The following is a 23,867-nucleotide window of genomic DNA, read 5'->3' on the forward strand; positions in this document are numbered from 1 at the left end:
AAATAATCATTTATGCTCATTAGGCAAGTGGGTTACGTTAAGCATGATTGTGTCTTGAGTTTGAGACAATTAATACCTAAAAGATTAGGGATAGTTATCAAAATGGAAAGAACAGGGTCCATGAATGATGAACCCTTCAAATTGGTCCTTTATTTTATAAGTTTAGGGTACTAGCTTTAGAATTAAAGACAAATGGCAACCATAAAATAGTTTTGGTCGGCTTCACATTCCTTATGGGAAACTGGGATTTAGCCATTATTTCTCATGGACCATATAGCAAACATATCAGTTAAAACTATAATGATGCAAGTCTGCTAGTAGAAAAATGTTGCCAACTACCCTGATCTGAAAATAAACCTGATCCATTGTGATATCAGAACAGAAGAATTAGCCCCATGAACTCGTCCTAGTGTGTAGTAAAGGCTTTTTCAACTTTCAAGAACAAGGCATGTTCTTAGCTACTTTTATTCCTAATCTGGGTCTTCTTTTAGGTTTAAAATTGAACCTTTTTTTTTCTTGTTTTAGAGCAAAACATGCATTCTTCTAATTGCTTAACGGGGGTTGCCTAGTTGAATTATGGAGAAAATCGACAAAGATTTGCATAGCTGGATGGAATCTCTTTAATGGGTTCTTTTATGTTTGGAAATGAGGGAGACAAGAAGATGAATAAGAAAAGCAAAATAGAAATGGGGTAAGAGTTACTATCAAAACACTGGGAGTTTAGCATGAGATAATCATTTCTTCAATTGTGTGTATCATGAAGACTGACATTACTTGAAATTTATGAAGGGAAAATGGAGTTGTATTTTTCACCATGCCTCAATAAACTAATTGTTTAATATGGTACTTGGAAGGATTCCAAGTTGTTTAACCACGCACAATGGCACATGTTGCTATGATGATCATCTGTTAAAAAAGAACTTAAAAGCAGTAATTAGCCCTAGTCATCTCTGCTTAGGCGTAATCAAATGACAGGGTGTTCCCTGACATTCTTGGGTTCTTTTGAGAAATCAAGGAGCAGGCAAAAGAGATGAATTAATGATTTTGGATATGCATCAAAGTTCAGTGTTGAAGGGGGCACACCAGGTAAGGACACTACTGTAGCGGCATGTTTTGGTCTCCAAGGACATAGTGAGTTCTTTACACTTTCCAGACATTTCGGATTCTAGATTGTCGTGAGCAACATGTTATATAGGCGTCATTTTGTTTCCTATATTGTTAGAATCACGCTCTTGGTATTTCCATTTGATTTGGTGGGACTAAAGCTAAACTGGTGGTGATATTTGGGTTTGATTACTATAATCATTTTATGCCAATCCATCCATCTCAAGAAACAGTGAAGAGTTCTAGTTTTCTGGTATTACCGAAAGTACTTTGCAATATCACATCTGCTCTTAAAATATGATGAATACGCATCAGTGTGACTAAAGAGCTAATGTAGATCATCCAAACTATGTGCTATACCTACAGATACGTGTGACAATTTTTCTACAATTAAAGAGCTAATGATTGATACATTTTCCAATTTATCTTGGTGTGATTAAAGAGCTATTGTAGAACTGGAAAGCGTACAACATTTATATTGAAATGCATGATTTATGAGGACAACATACAGCAGTTCATATTCCTTTTTTCGATTCGGAAGAACAAAGAAACCGGCATACATAGAATGATCAATTCAGGACGCGGTGACTGACGGGCAATTAGGCAATTAACAATTAATTGGCTTAACATATACTATACAAACTGTGCGCATAAAGAAAACTTTTCTGCCTAAAATTTTTTAATGGAAAAACATGAAACAGAACACCATATACAAATCACTTTCTTTTCCTTCTTTTGTTGTTACAACTTAACACCACCAGGTGCAAGCAATACGTTCCAGTAGCTCGCACAGAATTATGCCCGAATATTTAAGAATGTTCAAGCCTTTCCTGCAAGATCTGTCCCAGCTTCACGAGAAGACTCTGCTGCTCCTCGAAACTAAGGTTTGTCAATATCTGCATCGCAATTAATCCTCGGTAATCAGTATAGGTTTACTTATAGTATCACTTATTTTGTGGCAATGGAGACTGAAGAAGCACAAAAGCATAGTAAAGATTTACCTGGTCCAAGATCATTTCAACTGAGATGCCTTGACGCATGACAAATGATTGGTGATAGATATATGCAAATACCGCCATCACCATCTACATTAAATGACCAAATAAGTGAGAGCCGGACATATAAACTTAGGATGTAAATTAGTAAAAGAATTTGTGATCCGTCCTTCCACTCCTTTCTAGCTCCCCCCCCCCCTTCTTTTCCCAGTAACAGCTAAATATCAATCTCTAGCTTACATATAAATCACAACATTAACTAAGATAAAAAGGTTCCATTTTCTCACCTGGCAATCCATTCTATCTGTAATTCCACCATGCCCAGGAATACTATCACCAAAATCCTGTGCCAATATCAAAAGTGGGAGTTAACATAATATACTTGAGTCGGTATCTTGAAGAAAGCTATGCAAAAATCAGAAAAGTGAATAGGGAAGGAGTTCACACCTTGATCTTAAAAGCTCTTTTAAAACCACTTGCAAAAAATCCCCCAAAAGGTGCTATTATTGATGCAAACAAACCAAAGCATAAAGCATGCCACTGAACAGGCAAAACGGAGATCTCTTTCCAAGGAAACTGTTAAAAAATAAAAGGTATAACAAGTGATGGAGCGTTGTAGCAGAGACAATAGCATTTCAATTTTTTAATGAGAAAACTATCTTTTTAACATATCCAATCCATTGGCAACAATAAGCATCCATAATAAAGTTCACAGCCTTAGAATTTGACCACAAGACACAAAAAGACCCAACCACTTTGGGCTGAGGAGATAATCATCAACTGGCATTGATGAAGACAATCAGATTTTACAAAGGTTTGTGATCTGTAACTAGAAAGAATGGGAATGTGACATCATGTCCATTAAGATGGTTAAATTATTAGTAAGAAATATATCCAAAGATGGATAACTTTCCTGTTGAACGTTCATCACAATTCGAACATCTAGTCTTTCCCCCCTAACCAGGGAGTTCTGAACCATAAGACCAGAAATTTAAAGTGACAATTTTTTATGGAGATGTTGAAGACTAATCCTTTGTTTCAAGAGAATCAAATCTTACTAACTGAAAAGGAATAATTAGGACAATAAATCCAAAGACAATTAAATTAAGCTCACCCATTGAGAAATCCATCCTGGTAAGATATAATTCTCTGGTTTAAACAATAGACCTGGGTCACATTCAAGCCAACCAGTTGATAAATCCTGCAAGCATTACCCTCGCACACTAAGTTTTCAGGAAAAGGAATCAGCATGCTTCTGGAAGGATCAAATAATAGGTCAAATCCAATAATTTACCTTCCTTGGACAGGTTAGCCAACGGAAACGACCCAAGATGTTTGCAAGCTGCATATGCATAAACTCACTACATGTTTATGAAAACATACTACAACAAAAATCTATACATAAAACAACAGGAAAATAACACAACTTTACCAGTTCCACCTAAGGCATGTATTCTCATTATTGAAGCACAATGAAAATTTGCAAATAAAATTAAAAAAAGGAAGTGTTATTAATATACTTGATTCAGCAACATTAATCAAGGCATTAGCATTAGATCTCAGGATTACAAGTTCAGGATCAACTTTCCCACGAATGCCAAGGAGATCAACACATTTTATAAGTTCTTCACAAATGATCTTTTGGAAGGATGTCCATTTAAATGTAATCCATTAAACCGGTCCAGACATATATAATATCAACTATGGATCCTCAAGTTAGTAGCATGAGAAAAAGAAAAAAAGGTACAAATAGAGAAAATGTCAGGTTACTGCAATAGTAGAAGGATCAATAATGCTAAAATTGCTAGAACAGACTTCCACTGCAATCATCTGTTCAAAAAGAACCTGATTAACTTGAATATTTACAAGTCACCTGGATTATTTCATTCTACAGACACGTATAACTAGATAAGTTCAAATCTACTGATGTAAAACTGGCATAATATAAATGATACCCTTATCACAAACGAGATGGAGTCTAACACCAATATGGAAAAACTATGCTCACCACGAATGCAGAGATGATAGTTGTAACAGACGCTCCAATAAAACCCTCCCATGTTTTCTTAGGAGACAATTTGATTAATGGGGTTTTTCCAAAGAAGAAACCAAAGATATAAGCAAAAATGTCATTGATAACAATAAGCGATGCTGGAAGAAGAAACCTGGAAAAAAGAAAGTACTTTTGGGTGAAGAAGAATAATGGGAGAGAACACAGTCAAAGTACCAAAAGCATTCAATTAATTGCGTAAAACTTAAGAGGTAATAACTTACATTTTATTAATGAGAAAAGTTACCATAATAAGACTTTTTACTTTCCTTTTCTAACATCTATAAACTATGTGCACATCTGGTACGACTGCAAATCGTAGGTAGGTAGGAAGGGCGTCTGAGAAAGAAAAGTTACCAAAAAATTCCTTCAAAGATATTGGCCACAGTAAAGGACGACTGTGTGAAGACCACGATCAGGATCATGTGTGTCCATGCATACTGGCCAAATTGATACTTGTACATCTTCTTCTTCAATGTAAGAATAAACCACATAAAACCTGATCCCGAAACCCAAATGACAATATAGAAGATACCAATGGTCATATGTTATGCTACAGGAAAGGGAAATTCAAGGTGCAATCACTAAAAATAGCAAGTACGAAAACCATACAACATATGAGAAAATAATATATTTACAGAAATAGAAGGCATCGAATCCCACTTCGGTCAGAATTGAAATTCATTATATTGATTGATGAATTATTGACATAATTATTCTTCCATGCTTTCAGTCAAAAACATCAAATGATATGCTTAACTAACCTGCAATGTACAAGAAGTAACAGATAGCCATATGATACTTGATAAGGCTGCTAACAAACTGATACAAAAACTTATCCGAAGTTACAGTATTGACAAGTGGTTGGCTAAGAAGGCGGCCATATACAAAAAACATTGCGGTGAAGAAGAAGTGCCTGTGCCCATAAAACGAAGACAAACCATTCTAATCAGATGAAAGTAAGATTTAAGACTAACTCCAATGGCAGAAAAATCTTGGTCACCATATGGAAGGTAAAGGTTGTAATCTCACCAATTTAATAGCCTAAACCCTGGAAGATGCCTATCTTCATGTGCTTTCCTGAGAAGATTGAAAAGCTCTTTTGCCATAAATATTTGGATAACCACCACCATAGCTGTAATATAGAGATGACCCATGTAGACAATTAATGCAAAACCCCCAATCATCCAAACAGTAGAGTGTGTTCGGATCCACATTGATTTGTATTTGTTACGGTCATTAACAAGCAAATTTCCACCATTTGCTTTACTTGGTTCTGCAATAACCTGACAGAATGTTTGAATTTTAAGAAGTTAAGGGGGGGAAATCCCTTTTGTTTGAATTTTAAGAAGTTAAGGGGGGGAAATCCCTTTCTTGGACTGGATAATATTTTGTACAAATGCAACAACAACAGGAACCATGACCATAGACATGAAAAAGGAACCAAACAAAATATATTAATATTTAAGTGACCAACCTCATTGGATCTTTTGCGGTGCCGAATTCTAGGAGTAGCAGCTGATGGCACAGTTGTATTATTCTCCTTTTGCATGGCTCTTTACTTTAATGTCGATCGTCAAATGAAAAAACTCGCATATATTTCTGATGCAGTGGAAATTGCTGCCCCGCTATTAAATCAAACTCTAAAAGAGAAGTAACTGGGACTCACTGAAAGAAGCATGAACAATTCTATTAAGCAACTTAGGTAGAAGATGAGTTATACTAATAAAAGGATAAAGATCTAGGCAACCAAAATGGTGACAAAATTTTTGCAGGGAAGTTATAATCAGCTAGGTGTAGAGATGCACGTAGAAAGAAATCAGCACATCAAAATCTCATAAATATGCATGCAGCAAAAGGTTCAGTCATGATAACTACCTCAACCTGTTCTTTTTTTTTTTGAAACATGTTAAATCCAGTGACTCACTTTCACAATGACTGACCATTAAACTAATAAATAGACATAGCACAGCCAGAAAAGAACCTTTTTATTCAATACATGCCAGCTCAAAAAGCTATGAAAATTCCATCCAGAAAAAAACCATGTATATTACGGTTTCATGTATTCTTTCACTATCCAAATAATTGGGCTTTTTATTATCTTATAGAACCTCAAACTGAAGTTGTTCTCACTGGGCAATTATGTTTAAACCAGTAGAAAATACCAGTACCCCGACCGAAAATTCTCACCGAAAAAAGATACCTTGTTGCCACCCTGCCCCCCACCACCCCAAGAGAAAGAACAAAAAACACCAAAAAGCATCTCTTATTCAAAAAAGATTTTGGAATCAGATGCTTGAGACATTTTTTAGACAAACAGTGATATTCCAACAAGATAAGAGCACCAAAGAAAGTGCAGGGTAGGTATACTTGACAAGACCACATCGTTATTCCTTCTTCTGGTTAGGCAGTATTGAAAACTCAAAGGTTCAAACTCAAAATAAAAAATTAGGCACAAATCATGAAGTGAACTTTACTGAACGACAACCTAATCTACATATCGAATATTGAAAAGAGAAATTATATGTCAGATATAAAACGATTGCTAAAGCAAGAAAGAAGTTGACCAATTACAGCACACATATACTTACTCCTATTCGTCTTTTCATGTCCAAGATTTAAAATTTCGAGTTCCAGTTTCCACCAGCAACAGCAACCTTTAAGAAATAGAACTCTACTCGGAACTCTTAAGCTAATTAAAATACAGGAATCCATAAAAATTAATCCAATAACACAAACCCATCAAAGTAAACCAATCAAACTTAAAATTTGACATGGTAAAGAAGGAAAATAACCACTCAAAATCAAATCTGAAGCAGAAAAAAGCTCAATTTCTTGAACCTAATGGATCAACAGGGAAAAAAACAGCGATAAATTTAGAGCTGCAAACATTAAAGCAGTTTGAGAGTAAAAGAGAGTTAGAAACCTTGGTTTAGCTTTCAGTTGCAGTAAACTTGGAAACCCACAAAATGAGAGCAAGCGAAAGAGTGACAGAGAAAAATAAAAGAAAAGGTTGAGAAGGCCAAGCGTAAATTGTGTTGTAAAATAATAATATTTGAAAAATAATTTTCCTACTTGAAGGGAAATGCTATAAACACAGCTGATTGAAATTTTTGGTTTATTTGCCCTTTTCCAGGAGAGCAAAATAGTTCCGGTCACATGTAGAAACTTGTTGCACAGTTTTCATTTTCACCCCCCTACTTTTGTAAATTATTATCTGAACACTATTTTTATTTGGGTTTTGGTCCCTCACTAGTCACTATAATCAAATTTGAAATTTAATCATCTATTTTTATAACATAATTAATTAATCCATAGAGTTAATTTTGTTAACTATGTTGACATAAATTCTTTATTAAAAACACCATTTCAACTTATCATGTCAGACATTTATTGTCAATATTTTATTTGTAATATTTAATAATTTCAATTGTTTAAACTAAGTGATGATATTTAAAAATACAGTATCAAATAATGAATAAATTTCAAATTTCAGTTTTTCATTTTTATGATATTGAAAGAGGAAAAGGGCTATCACTTGGAGTTTGTTTTTTCATCCCTGGCCTCAATTTTTTCTTATATATAACCCCCATCAGTTGATCAAATGTGGCAAAATGACAGTTATCCATAACAGTTGACTGATTTTGACAATTTATGTTCCTCACAAACCAAAAGACTTTTATATGTAAAATGATATTTTGATTAAAAAGCATAGCTAAAGCAAAGCTCACATGGAAAATGCTGGTACAATCTGTCTCACTTTATTTCCCTACCCCTGATTTATTCTTTTCTTTTTCCAAGTCTATTTCAAAGTTGACATGAAGCAAATAGCAAACCCTGCTTTATGCTTCTTTTGTTATGCGTGGGAAACCTATGGTATTGGTACCTGAATAAAATGTGAAAGAAGCAGAACAAGCACATATCTAAATGCCTCAAAGCTGACCAAAATCTTGTGTCCACCATCTTTTATCAGCATGATGGAAACCTTTTCCTTTTTGCTTTATTTCACTCGAATGATGGAACAAGGAAAATCTATATGCTTTTTCAACCAAATCAGGTTTTGGGGAGAGAAATGCTAGTTTTGACTTCAGATTATAAAATTGTTCTTAATTTATATTGGGTATTGAATACATAGTTTATTTTAAAAAAAACAAATAATTATTTTATTATTTGAAATTTATATCAAACAGTCTTGATACATAAAGAGGGATACAATATTTGTTTATAATTCACCCAATCCAATACATGAACGGGTGGAAAGCCGTGTGGTGGTTGAAGGTACTTTGATAATTATTTGTTTAGTCGGAGGCAAATGAACATTTTAGTCTAGCTTTTTCTTTTCTTTTCTTTCATTTTTCGAAATCCAAATTAGATATAAATTTTTCTAATCTCAAGGTGTGACTTGTCTAACCATGATTGAGAGTTAGATAAGCATACATATCACACCATCAAGCATAGCAAGGTGGTGTTGGCAAAGTACACACCCTTTCAAAAATTAATGGAAATGTTTGTGCATGGGACTCAACTAATGTGTGCGAAGATATTGTTGGTGATCTTGTTTGGTGATATGGGTCGTTATAAGGTGTTTAGCGAGGGGTTGAGTGATGGGGTATAATAAATAAATAGTATTATATATTTGAATTTTGTAAAAATTATGTGTCTAGTTGATTTTAATATATATATATAATATGATTTATATATTTAAAGTAAAGTTTACAAATAATTTTATTAATTATTCAAAAATATTTAAATGTTAATGGATTAAAATGTTATTTAAAATAATTTTTTTATTTTGATACAATTTAAAATAAATTATTTTTTACTTCTCAATATCATAAATAAAATAAACTAACTTTTTAATTTCTTTTTTAATGTTAATACTAAATATTTGACAAAAAAAAATTACAAAATATTTTTCAACCACAATTATAATTTTAATGTAGCTGCGACTCCAATAAATAAATAGATTAGTGAGAACAATAAATGGAAGAACCTAAATTCTTAATGTCCATTGCATAAAATACATAGGTAAAATGGATTTAAATCTCATTCTAATTTAACAATCACACTAAGCAATAAGTATCTTCAAAATTTTAGTTAAGAGTTAAAATTATTTTGAAGTGTTTATTGTTAATAATAGTGATTAATCCTTTTGTTTAAACGACTAGTGATTAAATATGTTTTATTCTTATAAACGGGGATTGAATCCCGTCCTCGTATTGTTTTTAATTTAATATTTTATGTATATAATAAAGCAAAGTTTAGGTAGAAAGTATGAAGGTTACAATTTTGGTGGAGTTTTAAGCATTACCAGTGAAGTTTTGACAAATAAGTAAATTTAATTTTTCTCAACTGAAATTTATTGGGTACAATAAAGTTTAACTCGTGTAAAAAAACTTTTTATGTTTATTTTTAAATGTAATTATAAAAATAGTTAAAATAAAAAATATTAAAATATTATATGAACCGGTACGAGTTAGTACGAATTTGTATTGATCAAAATGGATTGAAATACACCAGTATTAATGGTATTGATTGAAATTTACACTAAAACGAAAATTAGAATTTGTTATTCTAATATACTATCAAAACGAGTGATATTAACACGGAATTGACTTCTCAAATTGCCCCTTAATAAAATGGAGCCATTATACTTTTAAGCTTCCAATAATTAATAATTTAATTTAAGTTCATTTTAGCTCTTAGTTAAATGAAATATTTGCAATTTTTAGAATTAATAATTCAGTTTAAACCATCTTTATACCAAAATTTTAACTTTAATCCTTGTAAATTTTTTTATAATTTTAACTTTGACTTCTTAATATAAAATTTTGTATTAAGGGCCAAAGTTACTCCATTGGTTCACCTTCTTCGTGGAAGGTTAAAATACCCTAAGTTCTAAACCTATCTAGCAACGTTTCAAGGTTTCTATATAAATAAATGGCATAAATAGAGGGTTAAAATGGGCTGCAGATGACGGTTGTATAGAGTTAAAAAAAAGTGGGCACCTAGGCGGATCTTCCAACGATGTAGAAACCTATATCCAAACAAAGAAAAAGGGTACTTAGATCATCTATGGGTAAACTCCAAGGGAACAAAATTTGGTATATGAAATGCCATGGAAGGGACAAAGAGGAAGTTACAGGGTTCAAAATATTACTAGTACAGACGGCAACATCAAATAAGGCTCCAAACCATGCTTGAATCGAGGACCGCATAGAGCGATTTTACTCCTAAGATCTTTCATGTGTTGGGTGTGGTTGGACTTGGATCCTTCTGGGCCATGTATGTACCCATGCTCACATAATGACAAAAGCGAAAAGTATGGTTGCTAATTGTTTAATGACGATTCCTTTTTTCTCAGCTCTTTTGACGATGCTTCCAAGGAGACCTGAAGTTTCCTCCACATGCTTTGCTTTCAACTACATTAAATACACCAGCTTGGGTTTTACTACTTTACTAGAAAATAGTATACCCAAAATCTGCTTTTGACCAAACAGGAGTATATAATTAAACAAGAGTAACCATTAAAAAGATATTTGGAGTTGAAATTTTTACAGTATTTTAAAATCTTGTATGACACAATTATTAAACGTAATAGAGTTGTACACGTGGGTTCTCAATAAAAAAAGTTTAAAATCAACAGCCTGATGAGTAAAAAGAATTCACCATGTTCTATAAATTAATGCATCCGTCAGTATGGTCCTGTACTATGGTGTAGGTACACTGTCAAAATTTAATAGGTTCACACAATATAAAAGCTACTAATGCAGTGTTGTCAAAATTTACTATATTAGTAATTTTAATATAGTAATTTTAGTACAATTGATATAAATATTATTGTTAATATAAAAATGTGTGAGTTTAAGTGTGTTGAAATATATTATTATCTTATTTATGAGTTGAAGAGAAATTATGAATAATTTTAAATATTATATAAAAAAGAACATATATTATCGGTAACATATTGTATATACATCCCATACTATCATCATGTTACTTTCTTGACATGGTAAATGTGATCAATGTGCAGTTGCAGTATAAGAAAAATACATTGAATGAAATTCCCAATTTTTTTCAAAGAAAAAGTTGAATTAGAACGGTAGTTGTGAATGGTAACTCGGGGGGGGGGGGGGGTTTAGTGACTAGGAAAGGAGCTAAGAAAATAAGAAATAGACGGGCCGTGCATCAAGAACCCGCCAACACCCAGTCCTTGGAGGACACTCCAAATGGCAAACGCTTTGGCAGTTGAAAGGGAACTTTATTTTGGGCTCACACCAACCATTCCTTCATCTGCTTCTGTTGGTTTCGTGTAGGAAATTGCCAGGATGGCCTTTCCTCTATTGTACTAAAAAAACCGCTTCTTTTGCGCTTAACAAACTTCATTCATTCATTCACTCACCTACTCTTTCTTTTCATTTTTTTTCACTCAAAGAGGCAAGCAAAAAATTTTAGGGAGCACAACTTCCCCCCCCCCCCAGTTTCGCTGTTCAGTGACAATGGCGATTGTGAATATGGTGATGGCTGTGGTTATCATGGCAGCGACCCTCGGAGGGAAATTGGGTGCAGCACAAGTACACCATGTGGTCGGAGGTGACCGTGGGTGGGACCTTTCCTCTGACGTGGCATCTTGGTCCTCCGGTAGGAGCTTCAGGGTTGGAGACAAAATCTGTAAGCTTTTACTTTACTCTTTCTTTATAAACTAGCTTGTCATAGAGAAACACGTACAAGCCCCTTTCAACTTCGATGATAAATTGATTGTTTTGTTGAATGAGTAAAAAGAAAAACACTAATACAGTAATCTATCATTGTTCAATTTTGTTGCCTTTAGTGTGTAAAAAAGAAAATCAAAGCATCATAAACCCTAGCATTAATTATTCGTATCGAACTATGAACTCTTATTGTAAAATCGGGTTACAAAAACATTGAGTAAAATAGAAATATGTTCTCCTATAACGCATCAAAACCCAAACACTCTTAACCTTAATCTATACTAAGATCCCACATATGTTACTTGAATATATACATATGAAAGGATCGAGCTGTAAAGCTGGTGAGATCCACGATTTTAATCGGCAGTATTCTCTTTTTTCTCTAATTTATTTTCGTTCTTTTTTCTACGATCTTTTTTACACTGATGCACAGGGTTCGCCTACGCCGCAGCACAGGAGAGCATTGCTGAGGTGAATAGCCCGGAAGAATATGAGTCGTGCGATGTGAGCAACCCCATAAGAATGTACACGGACGGCATAGATGGCATCCCGCTGGATGGGGAAGGGATCCGTTATTTCGTAAGCGGCAAGGAAGAGAGCTGCAAGAACGGTCTAAAGCTACATGTGGAGGTGATGCCTTTTGGGAACCCCGAGCCCGAAAAGCCCAGAGTTGCAGTGGCTGCTGCAGCGCCCACCACTCCTTCTGGATCAGCCCGGCTTTACGGAAGCTCCGTGTTATTATTGGTTGGGTTATGGCTTTGCCATATGGCTATTTAATTGTACCAGTTATGACCTCTCTGCACTCTTTTTCCTCTTTAGACTTTACCTTCTGCTTTATATTGTTGTACGAGAATCTACTTTAAATTTCAAATTATGTGTATCACTTGATATCTTCAAGAATTGGCCTTGAAGGACCATAATATTAGATTATGAAAATGTTGCTTCAGTGGTAGAGCCCTTAAATTTTCGGACGAAAATTGTTCAAACAATTAAAACATATACATAGCTGATAAGCATAATTCCTTTCTAAATATGAATTTTAAATTTTAAATTGATAATTTAGATATTATTAAAATTTGTTCTCCGCTGGGTTTAATGTTTTTATTTTAATTTTATGCGGAAAAAATAATTAAAGGGTTAATATTTAATATATTGATTTCATAAATGATTCTAATATTTTTTATAAAAAATATTTTTTAATAATTTATTATTTTCATATAAAACATTTGCGAATCCCATGAATTTTTTTTATCTTTTTATTACCATTTCCAGATTGTTTTTCTTTTAAAAAGAAAATCTTTGGTCACATCCAAAGGTTATACTTGGATTTTTGGAAACCATGGTTACAGCAACAATAAATTTTAATATGTAATTATATATAAATTTTAATTTAATATAATTATACACGTGAAACTCTAATTGTGGTTTAAATATATATTTGAAATTTTAATTTTAATTTAATCATACACATTTAAAAAAATAAATACATCAATTTATTTTTATATTGAATAAATATAATTATTTATGTATGTAATATTCCTTTTTACTTGGATATTTTTTTTTGTCAAATGTGATATCTAAATTATATATTTTATTTTATTTTATTTTATCTCAAATTACGATACTAACCAATAAAAATGCGACACATGTTAAAATACTTTATAAAATGGATGATATTTTTTTAAATGTAATAAAGTTAAAGTGACAAATACATAAATATCTTCAAAAGAATATATTACTTCAGAAGAAAAGATTATCTTTTTATTATTGCATGTTAAGTTAAGACTTAACTAGTGAGTAATATCATCTCAATCAAAACTTTGGTGTACTAATCTTTTCTCAATTTGTTTATTTGTACCTAAAGGAGTCCGTATAAAATTTAGTCATTGCTAATTTAATTAAATTTAAATAAGAAATACGCATAACGAAGAAACACAGTTGTAGAAATTAAATTTTGGTAAAGAATCATGGTTCTTCTGTTGCTGTCCCATTTTTCATGTCACGAAAAGGAAGAGGCAATCTTTAATTTTTTTTATTGTAGCACATTAACTAAGATCAACTAAAAACCGACCAAAAGAGTGTGGAAAATTATTTTTATATTATCAAAATAAAATAAATAAAATCATTCCAACCGGACACTGCGATTATCTTTCTGGTCAGCCACTTTTGACTCTCGTTTTCTCCCCTTCTCTCGGCTTCTGCTAGTCTGCTTCTGCTTCACCTTAGCCCCATCTATCTGCAACGCCGTTTCGTATACATTCATGGCTTTGGGATCATTCATCCAAGTCCTTCCAGACTCCCACTTCTCCATCCAAAACCTTCCGTATGGAGCGTTTAAAGCCCATCCTACAGCACCTGCCCGTCTCGCCACCGCTATTGGTGACTATGTAGTAGATCTCTCCGAGATCGCCAAAGCCGGTCTTTTCAACGGCCCTATACTCGCCGCTTCCGATTGCTTTCTGCAGGTTCGTTTCTCAATTCTCCTTCTCTTCACCTTGAGAGGTAGCTCAGTTCATAATTTGCAGTTTTTACATAAATTGTACAAGTAAAGCTTCTTGTTTGAATCGTAACTAACCATAAAATTGGTAATTGAAATTATCGTCGTAGCCTAATTCACGTTATTAATCACATAATCAAGTTGCGAAATAAGATTATGAGTTGTTGATGTTGCCTAGATAATTAAACTCTATATTATTATTACTTTCTTTTTTTTTTGAGAACTTTAGCTAAATCAATTTCTTGCTATTTGGTTGGTTTTGGTGGTGCCAGCCTACTCTGAACAATTTTTTGGCGCTGGGACGGCCTGCTTGGAAGGAAGCTCGTGCTACTCTTCAAAAGCTTTTGTCATGTATGTTAACGACTTACTTATCCTCTTATCTTTCTTTTTTTTGGTTTAAACATGTAATGGATTGAGGTTAACTGGTGAAGATTATACTAATAGGCGATAGCATGAGCTATACTTGATATTATTGAAGTTGCCGTATTTTGGTCCTTCAAAAGCACAATATAGTTTTCAAGTGAAATGAAAATACATTTCTGAGATATGGAAGGGAACGGTTGACACTTATTGGATCTTGCAGCTACGGAGCCAACCTTGCGTGATAATGCAGACTTGAGGCAGAAGTCACTTGTGCCGATGGTAAGAATATACAATAAGTTCCAATACAGGATCTGAATGAAGATGTTTGTCGTTCAATTTCCTAATGTTTCAGTTTATTCATGCTTCTTTAGAGCAAGGTAGAAATGGTTATTCCTATGGAAATTGGAGACTACACGGACTTTTATTCATCCATGCATCATGCAAAGAATTGTGGGACCATATTTCGTGGACCTCAAAATGCAATTCCACAAAACTGGTATGCTGATTTTTAAAGTTTTGACAAATAAAGAGTGAGAACTTGTTGAATGAAAAGCTTTATATATCATACCTTCTCTCACTTGGAAGCATGACGATTGTGCACTATTCAGGTTCCATCTTCCTATTGCCTATCATGGGCGAGCATCATCTATTGTCATCTCTGGAACAAACATTAATAGACCAAGGTTAGAAGTTCAATAACTTGTTCCATATATTGCAGTTAGTGACTGGGATACTAGAAGAACTGTCCACTCTGCTGTGGACACTAACTGGCTTAATTCTATATCCTTCTAGGGGTCAAGGCTATCCAACAGGTCAATCTCCACCATATTTTGGACCTTCATTGAAGCTAGATTTTGAACTCGAAATGGTCAGCATTTTGTTTTACTGTCGTGTTATTGTCTCATTTTATCTTGCTATAAATTTTATTCTGACATAGGTTCTTACCAAACTGGCAGGCTGCTGTGGTTGGTCCAGGAAATGAATTAGGGAAAGCCATAGATGTTAATGAGGCTACAGATCATATCTTTGGACTTGTCTTGATGAACGACTGGAGTGGTATAATTACCTTTTGTTGCTTCACTTCATCATCCTCATTTCCCCCCCTTTTTGAATACCATATTTAATACAAATTTGGTTTTGGCAGCTCGAGATATTCAAGCATGGGAATATGTTCCTCTTGGACCCTTTCTTGGAAAGAGTTTTGGTAAGACAATGTATTCCTGCTTTTCTTTTGAGTTAAGGCTACAAACAGTATGTCTAATTACTCATGGCAAAACCACAGCTTATTTTGAAAGGGGGACCCAAATTAATGAACAAGATAGTAAGGAATCAATATATAATCCAATATAAGGGAATGAGATCTCTTAACCATCTTAATTTTGGTGAGAAAAGATTAGATAAATCTGGGGAAGTCATGGACTCTACTGGGCTAAAAGTAGGTAGGCTAGTGAAGATTGTGCATGTGCTGTATCTTTTCTTGAGCCCACAGGTTGTTACAGCTTGGATTTACTTTATTTCCATCATCTTTTAGGTACTACAATATCCCCTTGGATTGTGACACTTGATGCTCTTGAACCTTTTGCATGTCATGCTCCTAAGCAGGTAGGTATCTATACTGGGTGTCTTAGATCTTAAAGCCATTTGAGTTTCTATCTTTTTTCCCTAATTTTCTTTCATGGTGGTTATTTTAGTGAACTAACTAAAAACGCATGTTCTGCATTTCAGGATCCCCATCCATTGCCATATTTGGCAGAGAAAATATCCAAAAACTATGATATTGAATTGGAGGTAGCATCCAGCTTACCTCTTGATTTTCAGTATTTCACTAGTTATTTTATTGGATGTTTCCCAGTTTGATATGATGTGTTTGTTGTATTGTGAATTTAAGTTATTTTCTCGCTATTGAGTTACGGGTGCTTAAATTTTATAAAATTTTCAAGGTGAACTTGTTTCTTGATTCTAGGTTCAAATTAAACCTTCTGGACAAACTGATTCATGCGTGGTTACAAGAAGTAATTTCAAGAACCTGTAAGGGATTCTACTTCACTGCTGCTCTTATTCTTTTGAAAGTCCTTTCAGATGATAGCTGCTTTTTCCCTTATGATGTTATGAAAGAAAGAATCAAATTATTTCATTATTTGATGTTGGGAGAAAATTTGAGTATTTTTTGAACTTGAAGATGTTGCATCTCTTGTTGTACTTAACATACTGATTTGTTGCTTTTCAAATATATGCTGATTTTTGTTGAACTCTTGTAACAGATATTGGACAGTGACTCAACAAGTAGCACACCACACAATCAATGGTTGCAACCTGAGGCCAGGCGATCTCCTTGGAACTGGGACCCTTAGTGGGCCTGTATGTTTAGTACATTACCTTTCACTTTTGTATCCTTTTTGCTTTGCATGTATGTATCTACCAATCCACACACAAACATGCACAAGTAATGAATGTGTTTATGTGTTAGAAATTTCCCAACTTTATCAACTGCTCCTAGCCTCTGGTGTTCTTTCAATGCAGTGAATAAGACAGCCAAATGGGTCTTTGGACATTACATTTGGCCATTCCCTGAGAAAAGCTTATTTAAACCAATTCTCTTAATTATTTATTGCAACTACCTTTAAAGCAAAGTATGAGATGGAAGAGTTGCATTGATTTTTTTTGGAAAACTAAGAGTTGAGTTTTTATTGAATAGAATGGTTATGCTACTGAGAGTTGGGTTAAAGTGATGCATGTAATCCTTCCTTGAATATTCCAATAGTTTTCTGTATTTATGTTAATTGCCTTGGATGAAATGAAAAATAACTGAGAGTCAGTTCTGGTATAGTGTTGATCATGCTGCTTGTTTGGTATGTGAGTCACAATATGATGATTATTCGGTCATACTGCGTCTGATGTTTTTTATTCTTCAAGCAATAACTATAAATGAGTCTGGTACTGTTTGCTTAAAGTTTAGCCTCTTATATTTTGGGCAGGAATTTGAATCATTTGGATGTTTGCTGGAACTAACATGGAATGGACAAAAATCATTGCCATTAAATGGGACAACTCGAAAATTCTTAGAAGATGGAGATGAAGTAACCTTCTCTGGTTGCTGCAAGGTACTTCCTGTGTTCCACATGGTTTTTAAAACTAAGTTGCAAACTCATTTATCTCCCTATCATGCAATTTATAGATAGGCTCGAGTCTTTGGCCTTGAAGGAATTTTAAACAGGTGAAATAAAGCCACAATATTTTAGGATATCTTTCTGGTTCTGGGTTATTGGTTGAAGTTTTGGAAGTGATGGGGTTTAAAATTATGGAATTCAGAAGCTTAGTATAGTGGGGTTTAGAATCTAAGGTTTGAGCTCAAGGAGAATTTAAATTTATTTATCTCCAAATCCGTGCTGAAAGTGAAAGTTACTATATAGAACGTGGAGTCATTTGATGTTAAAGTCATGGTCATGTATTGTTTCCCAAAATCTTTTACCTCCAATAGGAGGAACAGGAACATGTGGAGTAGTATAGAGTGATTGATTTCTGAATTATAAATTGCATACAGGGAGATGGTTACAATGTTGGTTTTGGAACCTGTGCTGGTAAGATTGTCCCACCACGCGATTGAGGAAACTTTTTTACTTTGGAGATAAAAGAAGATCACGTGCCACTCACTCAAGTCGTCGTTGATTTAAAAGAGATCATACTGGAAATTCAGAGAGCTGACAAAATGGTGTGTTTGTTGTATATGTGTTGACTGATCTCTCCTACAATGTTAATATAGTTGTAGCACTTGATGGTATGCTGGAACCTGGGTTTGCCTATTAAGTAATAATATTTATAGCTAGCAGAGCCAACTTTTTTATTTATTAATTTTGAAGGAAAACTAAGCACTTAAACACACTAGGGCCTTATACTACAGTTGAAGTTAAAGGACCTTTCGTTGGCTGGTTGATTCCATACCTCAACGTGACACAGAAATTCGCAATGGTCAAACCACTTTTACATCCCCTACATTGAAGTCTACCTTTGCACTTGAACCCTTTCTGATACGAGTCACAAAAGCCCAAATTCTTGAGGGCAAGGCCCAATAAGAAGATTCCAAGCCCAATCAAGAAATCCACCCATACTTAGTTGAAAATCAGGCCAAATTGTCAAAGTGGCCCAAGTTGTAAAGTTTTATTTTTATTTATTTATTTATTTATTTTACTTAGTTTAAATGTTTATCCAAGAGTCCCAAATAAAAGACCCTTGGCCGAATTTCCATATTAAAATAATTAGGAGTTTTTTTTAGTTGTAGTTTTAGTGTTCTAATTAAATTAGGAAAACATTTGAAAGGCCTATTTATATGGCTTGGCCAGCCACCCTACATAACATTACAATTACATTGAAAATTTCAGATTTGATTTGAGTGAAAATTCTCTTTGAGTTCTTCAAGGATTTTCTCTTGAGTTTTCTTTAGAAGTTGTTTTAACAATCTTTTTGATTGTGGGAGCCATCTTCAACCTTCTTCTTGCCATTGATATTCTTTGGAGGGGAGATTAGAGCCGTTTGAAGGGAGTTGTGAGATCTTTCGAGATTTCAAGGCTTCTTAGGACTTATCTTTTAATTTCTTACTGTCAATTCTTTCTTTATTTCTACTTGTGCTGAATCATTATCTAATCTATTTTCTGTTCTTATTGTGTTTTCAGCCTTTTTTCTATCTTAAGGAATCAGCCCAAAAATCCCCAATTTCTAGGGTTTTTCCATACTCGTTTTGGGTGAAATTAGATTGTCGAAATTTGGGGAAAACTATCTTGGTGTTCAATTGGGCAGAATCACAATCTCCTTGAGGGTTTCAAGAACCCTAACACTTATTTCTATTCTCAATTTGATTCTTTGCTGATTTGGGGATTTTATTTCAGATCTGAAAATTCAAAAATCTAATCTTTTAATTTTCTGTTTCGTTTCAGATCTAATTGTTTAGGGTTTTCGTAGGAGTTTCTCGTGACTTGGCAACTCGATCTTGGTCCGCGCGCAACCCCGTATCATTTGGTATCAGATTTTGGGCGTTTTGGGTGTTCTTGGTTGATTTCTAAACTGATCTCTATTTTTTAAATTACAAACAGCAGTTTTACCCAGAAAAATTTTCGAAAAAAATTCATTTGAGTGGGTAAACGTTTTCTGATTGATCTGAAATTTTACATACATATTTTTGGCACTGTTATTGAATATACAAAAATATTTCCCGCAAAAAAATAAGTCGAAAAAGTCAAAAAATTGAAAAAAGACGAAATCCAATAAAAAATTAAAAAAATATTCAGCGGGTTGAATTTGGTGCCCAAATTTTCCAGATCAAAAATTAAATATATAAGAACACTCCAGATTTAATTTCGTGATTTTTGGAGATCGGGAACACCTCGAACGAAGTTGTCAAGTTACTCCGCAGTTTTTCGGGTTTTCTGTTTTCAGCAATTTTTATTGATTCTTAGCTGTAGGTTTTCATTTGTTTACCTTTATTCTTCCTTTACGTTATCTAACACCTTCTTGTTTCTTGTGTTAGTAGGATTTAAACGTGTGCACAACTTCTTCCTCGGTGCAACACGAATCAATTGGTGTCTCGTCAGTTTTTGGCATCCTAGTGCAAATTAGGATTCTTTGGTAGTTTGGTTCACACTCTCTAATTGGTTGATATAAACTCTGATAAAGAACTCACAAGATTGAATTCGACCTCATTGAGAATTTGAATTTTCTTTTTGAGTGATTAATGGTGAGGTTTGCTAACTTTTATTTTGAGTGTTGAGTGTTTATTTTTTACAGGTTTTGAAGATGTCTAAAGGTGATAATAATGATGCACTTATGAAAGTCCAACAACAGTTAGATGGACATACTGCTGCAATCACACAAATAAATGCTACACTTCAAGCATTAAATACTACTTTGAATGAGGTACGAGTGAATCAAAAACATCAATATCGAGATTCAATTAAGGAAGATAGGGATAACCAACCCCAAAGGCGCGGCCCTCGACGTGTCACTAGAATGGATGATGATTTTCATGATCGTGGACAATCATCTTTGGCAAAACCAATGAGCGAGCAGCAACGAGAACATCTCTTTCATACTCGCTGCCATGTACAAGGTAAGCTTTGTAGAGTTATTATTGATGGTGAAAGTTGCTCGAACATAGCCAGCACGACGATGGTGGAAAAGCTTTGCTTAACCACTACCAAGCATCCACAACCTTATCAACTACAAGGGCTTAGCAACGAAGGCCAATTTAGGGTCACTCAACAAGTGCGCATTGCCTTTTCTATCGGTAAGTATCAAGACGAAGTTGTGTGCGACGTAATGCCTATTCAAGCCTGCCATTTGTTGCTAGGAGAACCATGGCAACTGGATCGAAAAGTCACTCACGATGGTCGTACCAATAGGTATTCTTTCAAGCATCAAGGAAAGAAACTTACCTTAGTGCCGCTCACTCCGGAACAAGTCCATGAGGACCAAATCAAACTGAGAAATTCTGTTAAAACAAGTGAGGAAAAAGAAAAAGAGAATGAAAAAGAGCAAAAAGAGATTGAGAGTGAAAAGGAATGTGAAACAGAAAAGAAAATTGAAAAAGAAGTTGAAGAAAGAAGAGAAAATGAGTTAGAAAAAGAAACAAAAGAAAAAGACGAGGAAAGGCTAGTGAGGAATGTTTCCACTAACCAAGATATGAATTTTTCTTGTGTTGCTACTTTTCAGGTTCCCGAAAGATCGAAAGATAACTTTCAACTTCAATACCTCTCAAATGAAAGACGCTTTCATACGATCAACTTAAGCAAAGATGAAATCACACTACATGATCTCGAAGGTAAGCGAGGTAAGGAAATTTTAGAAACCGAGTCCAGTGCAGATTTGAAAATTATTGATAAAACTTTTGGTGACTTAGTTCTTAAAAGATCCCATCATTTTGATCCGATTAATTGTTACTCTTCGATTGTGGTTGATAAAGTCATTACGAAAAGAAGCGTGATTTGTTTTTCTCTTGATTTACCTTGTGTAAAATCCTTGAATTTGTCCAAATCTGTTTTGGAGAATAAGGTAACGAAATTTGCCAAATTTGTTTTCAATTTATATTCTTGCCTTAAACAGTTTATGTGGTTGTACATGAAGTTTGAGTTCCATTTGACAAAGGTTAACTCAACAACGGAGATTCGACTACACTATGCCCCCGATGAACGAAGGTTTGTTTTAAATGAAAAAGGTAAAATCGACCCTTATTCTTTTGCTTATCGAGGTAAGATGCTTGAAACCTTTGAAACACTTTTGTACTCCTCGGATAGTGATAAAGATCGTGTTGATGAACACTTAGATCGAAACATGCTTGACTGTCCTATTTTATTTATTGATGATCTATCTGTTTTGATGGTTGATAAAAAGATTCTTGTTTTTGATAATGCATGTGTGAGTGAATCTATAGACCGTCGATTAATGCATGGTATGATTATGCAACTCTGTGAACCATGTAAATCTTTTCAAATACCTACTTGTGACGATTATGTTTACCATTTGATTTATTACTCGCAATTTATTCATGGTTTGTGGGAACAATGTGAGACGACTGAATGCCTTAAAACATGTCCATCTTTGTTTCAAATATTTGACGAGGCAGTGGTGAGTAAATTAGATTGTTTGCATGGTAATCTGAATCTGTCCATTCACATGCGTTATACCTGTTCTGTTATGCTTATGATTGGACTACAAGCTTGTTTCCGTTGCTATTTACTATCTCATGGCTATTCTTTTCAGTGGACTCAATTGCCATTAGTCCCGTTCGATAGAGGAAAGTCGAGTTCATTTGATTTTTCAGATTCGAGGACGAATCTTTTTGAGGAAGGGGGGAATGATACGAGTCACAAAAGCCCAAATTCTTGAGGGCAAGGCCCAATAAGAAGATTCCAAGCCCAATCAAGAAATCCACCCATACTTAGTTGAAAATCAGGCCAAATTGTCAAAGTGGCCCAAGTTGTAAAGTTTTATTTTTATTTATTTATTTATTTATTTTACTTAGTTTAAATGTTTATCCAAGAGTCCCAAATAAAAGACCCTTGGCCGAATTTCCATATTAAAATAATTAGGAGTTTTTTTTTAGTTGTAGTTTTAGTGTTCTAATTAAATTAGGAAAACATTTGAAAGGCCTATTTATATGGCTTGGCCAGCCACCCTACATAACATTACAATTACATTGAAAATTTCAGATTTGATTTGAGTGAAAATTCTCTTTGAGTTCTTCAAGGATTTTCTCTTGAGTTTTCTTTAGAAGTTGTTTTAACAATCTTTTGATTGTGGGAGCCATCTTCAACCTTCTTCTTGCCATTGATATTCTTTGGAGGGGAGATTAGAGCCGTTTGAAGGGAGTTGTGAGATCTTTCGAGATTTCAAGGCTTCTTAGGACTTATCTTTTAATTTCTTACTGTCAATTCTTTCTTTATTTCTACTTGTGCTGAATCATTATCTAATCTATTTTCTGTTCTTATTGTGTTTTCAGCCTTTTTTCTATCTTAAGGAATCAGCCCAAAAATCCCCAATTTCTAGGGTTTTTCCATACTCGTTTTGGGTGAAATTAGATTGTCGAAATTTGGGGAAAACTATCTTGGTGTTCAATTGGGCAGAATCACAATCTCCTTGAGGGTTTCAAGAACCCTAACACTTATTTCTATTCTCAATTTGATTCTTTGCTGATTTGGGGATTTTATTTCAGATCTGAAAATTCAAAAATCTAATCTTTTAATTTTCTGTTTCGTTTCAGATCTAATTGTTTAGGGTTTTCGTAGGAGTTTCTCGTGACTTGGCAACTCGATCTTGGTCCGCGCGCAACCCCGTATCACTTTCCCATTTGATTTATTTGAATCCCACATCCATAGATCCAACGCAAATCCTACTTCTCTATGGTAACTAAATTTATAGGGTGAAATAATTAGTTACGCAAATTTTCACCAAATATTCCAGATTGATGGGTCATGGAGTTTATGATTTGGGAACAAAAATCCATTTTCCTTCATACATTTTCTAGGTCAAGTTGCCTAAAGTGTTCCATTAATCCTGAAAAGTGGAAACTAGATCATATAAATTGGAGTTGATTGAGAAGATTAATTAAGATGTAAAAAGAATTATTGAAAATACTTTATTTAATTAATACTATTATTAAA

At 34.0% G+C, this 23,867-nt stretch overlaps 3 protein-coding genes across 7 annotated transcripts; 2 read left to right on the forward strand and 1 right to left on the reverse strand.

The window, feature by feature from the left end:
* Positions 1 to 1,576: 1,576 nt before the first annotated feature.
* On the reverse strand, positions 1,577 to 7,320 carry LOC107907414 (phosphatidate cytidylyltransferase 2). Of its 4 annotated transcripts, XM_016834787.2 has the most exons (13): positions 7,076 to 7,320; positions 6,741 to 6,841; positions 5,627 to 5,817; positions 5,182 to 5,435; positions 4,914 to 5,065; positions 4,507 to 4,648; positions 4,108 to 4,264; positions 3,394 to 3,441; positions 3,214 to 3,300; positions 2,547 to 2,675; positions 2,387 to 2,443; positions 2,106 to 2,189; positions 1,577 to 2,000 (listed from the first exon to the last, which is right to left on the reverse strand). In XM_016834787.2, the coding sequence occupies exons 3-13, from the start codon at positions 5,699 to 5,701 to the stop codon at positions 1,914 to 1,916; spliced, it is 1,272 nt and encodes a 423-aa protein (XP_016690276.1). In that variant the 5' UTR covers positions 5,702 to 5,817; positions 6,741 to 6,841; positions 7,076 to 7,320; the 3' UTR covers positions 1,577 to 1,913. The 4 variants fall into 4 exon arrangements, with proteins under 4 accessions (XP_016690276.1, XP_016690275.1, XP_040949908.1 ...); XM_016834786.2 differs by lacking the exon at positions 6,741 to 6,841 and having other exon boundaries at positions 7,076 to 7,301; XM_041093974.1 differs by lacking the exons at positions 6,741 to 6,841; positions 7,076 to 7,320 and adding an exon at positions 6,134 to 6,243.
* Positions 7,321 to 11,286: 3,966 nt separating this feature from the next.
* LOC107907413 (mavicyanin) lies at positions 11,287 to 12,807 on the forward strand. The gene is made up of 2 exons (XM_041093975.1): positions 11,287 to 11,820; positions 12,295 to 12,807. Exons 1-2 carry the CDS (start codon positions 11,649 to 11,651, stop codon positions 12,636 to 12,638), a joined length of 516 nt encoding a protein of 171 aa, XP_040949909.1. The 5' UTR covers positions 11,287 to 11,648; the 3' UTR covers positions 12,639 to 12,807.
* A 1,093-nt stretch (positions 12,808 to 13,900) lies between these two features.
* Positions 13,901 to 18,562, forward strand: LOC107907412 (fumarylacetoacetase). Of its 2 annotated transcripts, none has more exons than XM_016834784.2 (14): positions 13,901 to 14,326; positions 14,631 to 14,709; positions 14,942 to 15,000; positions 15,093 to 15,217; positions 15,330 to 15,404; positions 15,514 to 15,589; positions 15,678 to 15,777; positions 15,866 to 15,925; positions 16,253 to 16,323; positions 16,447 to 16,509; positions 16,685 to 16,749; positions 16,983 to 17,079; positions 17,697 to 17,822; positions 18,263 to 18,562. In XM_016834784.2, exons 1-14 carry the CDS (start codon positions 14,123 to 14,125, stop codon positions 18,323 to 18,325), a joined length of 1,263 nt encoding a protein of 420 aa, XP_016690273.1. In that variant the 5' UTR covers positions 13,901 to 14,122; the 3' UTR covers positions 18,326 to 18,562. The 2 variants fall into 2 exon arrangements, with proteins under 2 accessions (XP_016690273.1, XP_040949910.1); XM_041093976.1 differs by having other exon boundaries at positions 17,697 to 17,798.
* Positions 18,563 to 23,867: the final 5,305 nt, after the last annotated feature.

This window comes from Gossypium hirsutum, chromosome D05, assembly GCF_007990345.1.
Source record: "Gossypium hirsutum isolate 1008001.06 chromosome D05, Gossypium_hirsutum_v2.1, whole genome shotgun sequence".
Classification (NCBI taxonomy): domain Eukaryota; kingdom Viridiplantae; phylum Streptophyta; class Magnoliopsida; order Malvales; family Malvaceae; genus Gossypium; species Gossypium hirsutum.

Bases quoted from the DNA above. Each gene is read 5' to 3' on its own strand.
- LOC107907414 (XM_016834787.2), bottom strand. From the start codon at position 5,701: ATGCAAAAGGAGAATAATACAACTGTGCCATCAGCTGCTACTCCTAGA. The intron at 3,442-4,107 runs GTGAGCATAGTT...ATGCATATGCAG, and splicing joins CTATCATCTCTGCATTCGTG to CTTGCAAACATCTTGGGTCG. The intron at 2,676-3,213 runs GTGAGCTTAATT...ATTTTTTAACAG, and splicing joins CAGGATGGATTTCTCAATGG to TTTCCTTGGAAAGAGATCTC.
- LOC107907413 (XM_041093975.1), top strand. From the start codon at position 11,649: ATGGCGATTGTGAATATGGTGATGGCTGTGGTTATCATGGCAGCGACC. The intron at 11,821-12,294 runs GTAAGCTTTTAC...ACTGATGCACAG, and splicing joins CAGGGTTGGAGACAAAATCT to GGTTCGCCTACGCCGCAGCA.
- LOC107907412 (XM_016834784.2), top strand. From the start codon at position 14,123: ATGGCTTTGGGATCATTCATCCAAGTCCTTCCAGACTCCCACTTCTCC. The intron at 14,327-14,630 runs GTTCGTTTCTCA...TGGTGGTGCCAG, and splicing joins CTTCCGATTGCTTTCTGCAG to CCTACTCTGAACAATTTTTT. The intron at 14,710-14,941 runs GTATGTTAACGA...TGGATCTTGCAG, and splicing joins TCTTCAAAAGCTTTTGTCAT to CTACGGAGCCAACCTTGCGT.